Source organism: Anser brachyrhynchus (assembly GCF_964034855.1).
Source record: "Anser brachyrhynchus genome assembly, contig: SCAFFOLD_472, whole genome shotgun sequence".
In the NCBI taxonomy this organism is placed as follows: domain Eukaryota; kingdom Metazoa; phylum Chordata; class Aves; order Anseriformes; family Anatidae; genus Anser; species Anser brachyrhynchus.
The window spans coordinates 14130-21067 of record NW_027664099.1 but is presented as its reverse complement, the minus strand read 5'-3'; the positions used below and the strand labels follow the sequence as shown (position 1 = coordinate 21067).

At 66.3% G+C, this 6938-nt stretch overlaps 1 protein-coding gene across 1 annotated transcript; it reads left to right on the top strand.

The window, feature by feature from the left end:
* The first annotated feature begins 2005 nt into the window (after positions 1 to 2005).
* On the top strand, positions 2006 to 6257 carry BLVRB (biliverdin reductase B). The gene is made up of 5 exons (XM_080608481.1): positions 2006 to 2165; positions 3465 to 3629; positions 4705 to 4794; positions 4890 to 5021; positions 6020 to 6257. Exons 1-5 carry the CDS (start codon positions 2084 to 2086, stop codon positions 6184 to 6186), a joined length of 636 nt encoding a protein of 211 aa, XP_080464607.1. The 5' UTR covers positions 2006 to 2083; the 3' UTR covers positions 6187 to 6257.
* The last annotated feature ends 681 nt before the right edge of the window (positions 6258 to 6938 follow it).

The window sequence follows — 6938 nt, the reverse complement described above, 5'->3', positions numbered from 1 at the left end:
GTGACCCCCCCACCCCAAAATCACGCCGGTGCTGCACCGCCCCCCCCCCCTCCCTCCGTACCCCCCCCCCCCATCGGTGCTGCACCGGGAGGGAGGGGGGCGGGGGCTGCCGCCGGTAAAAGGGGGGGGGGGGGGACAAAGGGGGGGGCCGTGCAAAACGGGAGGGGGGGGCCGTGCAAAGTGGGGGGGGGCACGAAAGGGGGTGTGCAAATTGCAGGTGCATGCACCAGGGTGTGCAAACGGGGGTGCACGAGTGCAGATGTGCAAAGCGGGGTTGTGCAAAGCGGGGTTGTGCAAAGTGGGGGTGCACGGGTGCCGATGCATGAACAGGGGGGTGCATGAAGAGGGGTGCACGAACGCAGAATTGCAAACTGGGGGTGCGTGCACTAGGGGTGCACAAACGGGGGCCGTGCAAACCCGGGGTGCACAAACAGGGGTTGTGCAAACTGCAGATGAAAGCACCAGAGTGCACAAAGCAAGGCCGTGCAAACTGGGGGTGCACGAACAGGGGTGCACAAACAGGGGCGTGCAAACTGTGGATGTGCAAACTGGGGGTGCGTGCACCAGGGGTGCACAAACTGGGGCCACGCAAACTGGAGGTACGTGAATGGGGGTGTGCAAACTGCAGGTGCATGCACCAGGGGTGCACAAAGCAAGGCCGTGCAAACTGCGGGTGCACGAGTCGGGGGTGCACAAACCAGGGCCATGAAAACTGGGGGTGCGTGAATGGGAGCGTGCGAACTGGGGGTGCACGCACCAGGGGTGCACAAAGCAAGGCCGTGCAAACTGGGGGTGCACAAACAGGGGTGTGCAAACTGCAGGTGCATGCACCAGGGTGCACAAAGCAAGGCCGTGCAAACTGCGGGTGCACAAACTGGGGGGTGCACGAGTCGGGGGTGCACAAACCAGGGCCATGAAAACTGGGGGTGCGTGAATGGGAGCGTGCGAACTGGGGGTGCACGCACCAGGGGTGCACAAAGCAAGGCCGTGCAAACTGGGGGTGCACAAACAGGGGTGTGCAAACTGCAGGTGCATGCACCAGGGTGTACAAAGCAAGGCCGTGCAAACTGCGGGTGCACAAACAGGGGTGTGCAAACTGCAGGTGCATGCACCAGGGTGCACAAAGCAAGGCCGTGCAAACTGCGGGTGCACGAGTCGGGGGTGCACAAACCAGGGCCATGAAAACTGGGGGTGCATGAATGGGAGCGTGCGAACTGGGGGTGCACGCACCAGGGGTGTACAAACTGGGGTTGTGCAAACCGGGGGTGCATGCACCAAGGGTGCACAAAGCAGGGCCGTGCACACCGGGGGGGCACGAACGGGGGGCACAGATGCGGATGTGCAAACTGGGGGGGTTCACGCACCAGAGGTGCAGTAACTGGGGGTGCACGAACAGTTTGTACGAACCAGGGGTGTATGGACCGGGGGGGGTGCAGCAGGGTTGCATGCGCCAGGGTTGCACAGGCTGGGGTCGTGCAAACCAGGGTTTTACAGGCCCGGGGTGCACAAACGAGGGCCGTGCAAACGAGGGGTGCACAATGGTGTCATGCAAACCGGGGTGCATGCGCTGGGGGTGCACGGACAGGGGGGTGCACAGAGCAGGGCCACACAGTGCACGGGCTGGGGCTGTGCAAACGGGGGGGGTGCGTGCACCAGGCGTGCACAAATGAGGTTGTGCAAACTGGGGGGGGGTGGGTGCACAACCGGGGTTGTGCAACCGGGGGGGGTGCATGCACCGGGGGAGGTCGTGCAAAGTGGGGGTGCCCGCATCGGGGCGGTGCAAACCGGGGGTGCACGGAATGGCGTCGTGCAAACTGGGGGGGGGGGGGCACGTACCGGGGCGGTGCAAACCGGGGGTGCACGGAATGGCGTCGTGCAAACCGGGGGGGGCACGTACCGGGGTGGTGCAAACCGGGGGTGCACGGAGCAGGGCCCGGTGCATGCCCCGGGGCAGGGAACCGCCCCCCCCCCCCCCCCACGGGGCGGGGCCGTGGCTCCGTGGCCGCCCCCCCGGGGGTGGAGCGAGGCGGGGGGGGGGTGGAGGGGGGGGGCCCTGAGGGGTGGTGGCGACCCCAGGGCCACCATGGCCACCTGCAGGAACATCGCCATCTTCGGGGCTACCGGCAGGACCGGGCTGGCCACCCTGAGCCAGGCTCTGGATGGCGGTAAAGGGGGGGGGGCAGCACCCATGGGTGGCGCCCCCAGCACCCTCCCCCCCCCCCGGGTCGGGACGGGGACATTGGGGACATGGGACGGGTGTTAATGGGGTGGGGGGGGGTCCTGGTTGTGGGCTCTGTGGGGCAGCCGGAGCCCATATGGGGTGTATAGGGCCTGTGTGGGGCAGTTAGGGGCTGTGTGGGGCAGTTAGGGGCTGTGTGGGGCAGTTAGGGGCTGTGTGGGGCAGTTAGGGCCTGTGTGGGGCAGTTAGGGGCTGTGTGGGGGCAGTTAGGGGCTGTGTGGGGCAGTTAGAGGCTGTGTGGGGCAGTTAGGGGCTGTGTGGGGCAGTTAGGGGCTGTGTGGGGCAGTTAGGGGCTGTATGGGGCAGTTAGGGGCTGTGTGGGGCAGTTAGGGGCTGTATGGGGCAGTTAGAGGCTGTATGGGGCAGTTAGGGGCTGTGTGGGGCAGTTAGGGGCTGTATGGGGCAGTTAGGGACTTGTATGGGGCAGTTAGGGGCTGTATGGGGCAGTTAGGGGCTGTATGGGGGCAGTTAGGGGTTACATGGGGCAGTTAGGGGCTGAGTGGGGCAGTTAGGGGCTGAGTGGGGCAGTTAGGGGCTGTATGGGGCAGTTAGGGACTGTATGGGGCACTTAGGGACCGTATGGGGCAGTTAGGGGCTGTATGGGTTAGTTAGTGCCTGCATGGGGCAAACAGAGCTCTATGGGGCAGATAGAACCTATATGGGGCAGTTAGAGCCTGTATGGGGCAGTTAGAGGTTGGCTGGGGCAAATAGAGCCCGTATGGGGTAAATAGAGCCCGTGTGGGGCAGGTAGAGCCTGCGTGGGGCAGAGGGAGCCCCTGTGGGGCAGAAGCAGCCCATCCATCGGGGGCAGAGGGAGCCTCTGTGGGGCGGGTGGAGCCTGTACGGGGCAGATAGAGCCTGTATGGGGCAGATAGAGCCTGTACGGGGCAGGCGGGGCCGATATGGGGCAGACGGGGCCGATATGGGGCAGATAGAGCCTGTATGGGGCAGATAGAGCCTGTATGGGGCCGCCGGAGCCGTTATGGGGCCAACACAGCTCACCCGCAGCAAATACAGCCCCTATAGGGCACGCGGAGCCGCGGTGGGGCAGACGCCGCTGCTATAGGGCGGGAGGACCCTATAGGGCTCCCACGCAGCCCCCCCAGCCCCATTCCCCCCCTATTTCCCCCCCAATAGGCTTACGGGGCCGCAGCGGCGGCAGCGCTGAGTCATGCCCCGAAATGCTGAGTCACGGCCCCGCTGTTTCCCCCCCCCCCCTTCCCAGGGTACACGGTGACGGTGCTGGTGCGGGACCCCGGGCGCCTGCCCCCCCAGGGCCCCCCCCCGGCCCGGGTGGTGGTGGGCGACGTCCTGGAGCCCGCCGACGTGGCCGAGGCCGTGCGGGGCCAGGACGCCGTCGTCATCATCCTCGGCACCCGCAGCGACCTGGGTACGGGAGCCCCCTGCCACCCCCCCCCCCCCCCGCGTCCCCGTTACCCTGGGGGGTCCCCGTCCCTGTGTCCCTATTGCCCACGGACCCCCAACCCCGTGTCCCTGTTACCTTGGGGGTCCCCGTCCCTGCGTTCCCGTTACCCTGGGGGGTCCCCGTCCCTGTGTCCCTATTGCCCAAGGACTCCCCCCCCCCATATCACCATCCCCCCGAGGGTCCCTGTGCCCCCATTACCCCAAGGACCCCCACCCTATGTCCCCAGGGCCCCCGTGTCCCCCCCCCATGTCCCCTGTGTCCCCAATACCCCAAGGACCCCCCAGCCCCAGCGTCCCCATTACCACGGGGATCCCTGTCCCTGCACCCCCTATTGCCCAAGGACCCCCAACCCCATGTCCCCAGTACCCCAAGGACCCTGTCCCTGTGTCCCCCTTACCCCAAGGACCCCCCCCCCCCCAGTGTCCCCATTTCCCTGGGGGTCCTTGTCCCTGTGCTCCCCCCCCAATGTCCCCGTCGCCCCAGGGACCCCGTTCCTGTGTCCCCACTGCGCCACGGGACCCCGCATCCTGGCCCCTGTGTCCCCACCGCCCCCATGTGTCCCCAGTGCCCCAAGGACCCCAGCCCTGTGTCCCCATTGCCCCCCCCCCCGTGTCCCCATCACCCCCCTATGTCCCCATTGTCCCCCCGTGTCCCCATTGCCCCCATGCATCCCTATTGCCCCCGTGTCCCTGTTGTCCCCACGTCCCCATTGCCCCCCCACGTCCCCATTGCCCCCCCGTGTCCCCATTGTCCCTTGTATCCCCATTGCCCCCCTGCCTCCCTGTTGCCCCTTGTGTCCCCATTGTCCCTTGTGTCCCCATCGCCCTCCTTTGTCCCCATTGTCCCCACGTGTCCCCACGTGCCCCTATTGCCCCCCGTCTCCTCATCCCCCCCCATGTCCCCATCGCCCCCGTGTGTCCCCATCACCACCCCCTGCCCCCCTATTGCACCACAGCCCCCCCGTACCCTCCCCCACTACCCCCGTGCCCCTCCCCACGTGTCCCCACCCCCCCAAATATTGTCACCCTGTCCCCCCCAGGCCCCACCACCGTCATGTCCGAGGGCACCAAGAACATCGTGGCTGCCATGAAGGCCCACGGCGTCCGCAAGGTGGTGGCCTGCCTGTCCGGTGAGCGGCCCCCCCCCGCCGCGTCCCCCCTTGGGGACACCCCCCCAGTGACACTCCCCCCCCCCCCATTGTCCCTTTGTGTCCCCACCCCGTAGCCTTCCTGCTGTGGGACCTCCAGAAGGTGCCACCCCGGCTGCTGCCGGTGACCGAGGACCACATCCGCATGCACCGGGTGCTGCAGGACTCGGGGCTGGACTGCGTGGCCGTGATGCCACCGCACATCGCCGGTGCGTGGGGACACCTGGGGACACGGGGGGGGACAAGGGGACACGGGGGGGGTCTCAGCGTGTCATGGTGGGGCCACCATCACGGTGACAAACGGCCAGGCAGGTGGCGTTGGGTGGCACCAAGGTGGCGTGGGTGGGTGGTGACACCGTCGCGGTGACATTGGGTGGTGGCGTTGGGTGTCCCCAACCCTACGTGGTCGTGTCACCATTGTGGTGACATTGGGTGAAGTGACATTGGGTGGTGGCATGGAGTTATTGGGTGTCCTCAACCCTACGTGGCGATGCCACCATCGTGGTGACGTTGGGTGGTGGCGTTGGGTGTCCTCAACCCTACATGGAGATGCCACCACCATGCTGGTGACACTGGGTGGTGGCACGGAGCCATTGGGTGTCCCCAACCCCATGTGCCGATGCCACCATCTTGGTGACATTGGGTGGTGTCATGGAGCTCTTGGGTGTCCCCAACCCTACATGGAGATGCCACCAACCCAATGACGTTGGGTGGTGGCATGGAGCTCTTGGGTGGCCCCAACCGTACATGGAGATGCCACCAACCCAATGACGTTGGGTGGTGGCATGGAGCTCTTGGGTGGCCCCAACCCTACATGGAGATGCCACCATCTGGGTGACATTGGGTGGTCCAATGTCATTGGGTGGTGTCATGGAGCTCTTGGGTGGCCTCAACCCTACATGGAGATGCCACCATCTGGGTGACATTGAGTGGTGGCATGGAGCTGTTGGGTGTCCCCAACCCTCCGTGGAGATGCCACCATCCCAATGACATTGGCTGAAGTGACGTTGAGTGGTGTCATGGAGCCATTGGGTGTCCCCAACCCTACACGGAGATGCCACCGTCTTGGTGACATCGGGTGGTGGCACGGAGCCGTTGGGCGCCCCCCACCCCCCGTACCGCTGCCACCGCCAGGGTGACACCACCCGAGGGCGCGCTCGGTGGCGGTGGCACCGCGGTTCCACGGCGCGTCCCCGTCCCAACGCAGACGACCAGCCGCTGACCGGGGACTACGCGGTGTCCGTGGGTGCCACCGCCGGTGGCTCTCGTGTCATCTCCAAGCACGACCTCGGCCACTTCTTGCTCCGCTGCCTCCACACCTCGGAGTACGACGGGAAGGGCGTCTACGTCTGCGGCCACTACCCCAAGGCCTAGGGGACGGCGGGGACGTGGTGGCCCCCCCCCGGCCACCCCCCCGGTGACAATAAAGGGTCGCTGGTTTGCTCCCTCGGGGTCTCGGCCCTCGTGGAGGGGGCGCTTGGAGCCGGGGGTGGGGGTCCCGTGGGGACGGGGAGGGTGGCGGTGGGGTGGGGGGGATTCTGTAGGGCTGGGGGGGGGGGTCCTATAGGGCTGGGGAGGGGTCTCGTAGGGCTGGGGGGGGTCCCGTAGGGCTGGGGGGCTCCTATAGGGCTGGGGGGGGGTCTATAGGACTGTGGGATTGGGGGGCGGGGCTGGTTGTTCCTATAGGGCTTGGGGGATTCCTACAGGGCTATAGGGCTGGGGGGGGGGGGTTCCTGTAGGGCTGGGCGGGGGTTCCTACAGGACTGTAGGGCTGTGGGGGTTCCTATAGGGCTGTAGGTTTGGGGGGGTTCCTATAGGGCTGGGGGGGTTCCTATAGGGCTGTAGGTTTGGGGGAGTTCCTATAGGGCTGGGAGGGTTCCTGTAGGGCTGTAGGTTTGGGGGGGTTCCTATAGGGCTGGGGGGGTTCCTATAGGGCTGTAGGTTTGGGGGGGTTCCTATAGGGCTGGGAGGGTTCCTGTAGGGCTGTAGGTTTGGGGGGGTTCCTATAGGGCTGGGAGGGTTCCTATAGGGCTGTAGGGTTGCCAGGGGGTTTCTATAGGGCTGGGGGGGTTCCTATAGGGCTGTAGGTTTGGGGGGGTTCCTATAGGGCTGGGAGGGTTCCTGTA

Bases quoted from the DNA above. Each gene is read 5' to 3' on its own strand.
- BLVRB (XM_080608481.1), top strand. From the start codon at position 2,084: ATGGCCACCTGCAGGAACATCGCCATCTTCGGGGCTACCGGCAGGACC. The intron at 2,166-3,464 runs GTAAAGGGGGGG...CCCCCTTCCCAG, and splicing joins GAGCCAGGCTCTGGATGGCG to GGTACACGGTGACGGTGCTG. The intron at 5,022-6,019 runs GTGCGTGGGGAC...GTCCCAACGCAG, and splicing joins GATGCCACCGCACATCGCCG to ACGACCAGCCGCTGACCGGG.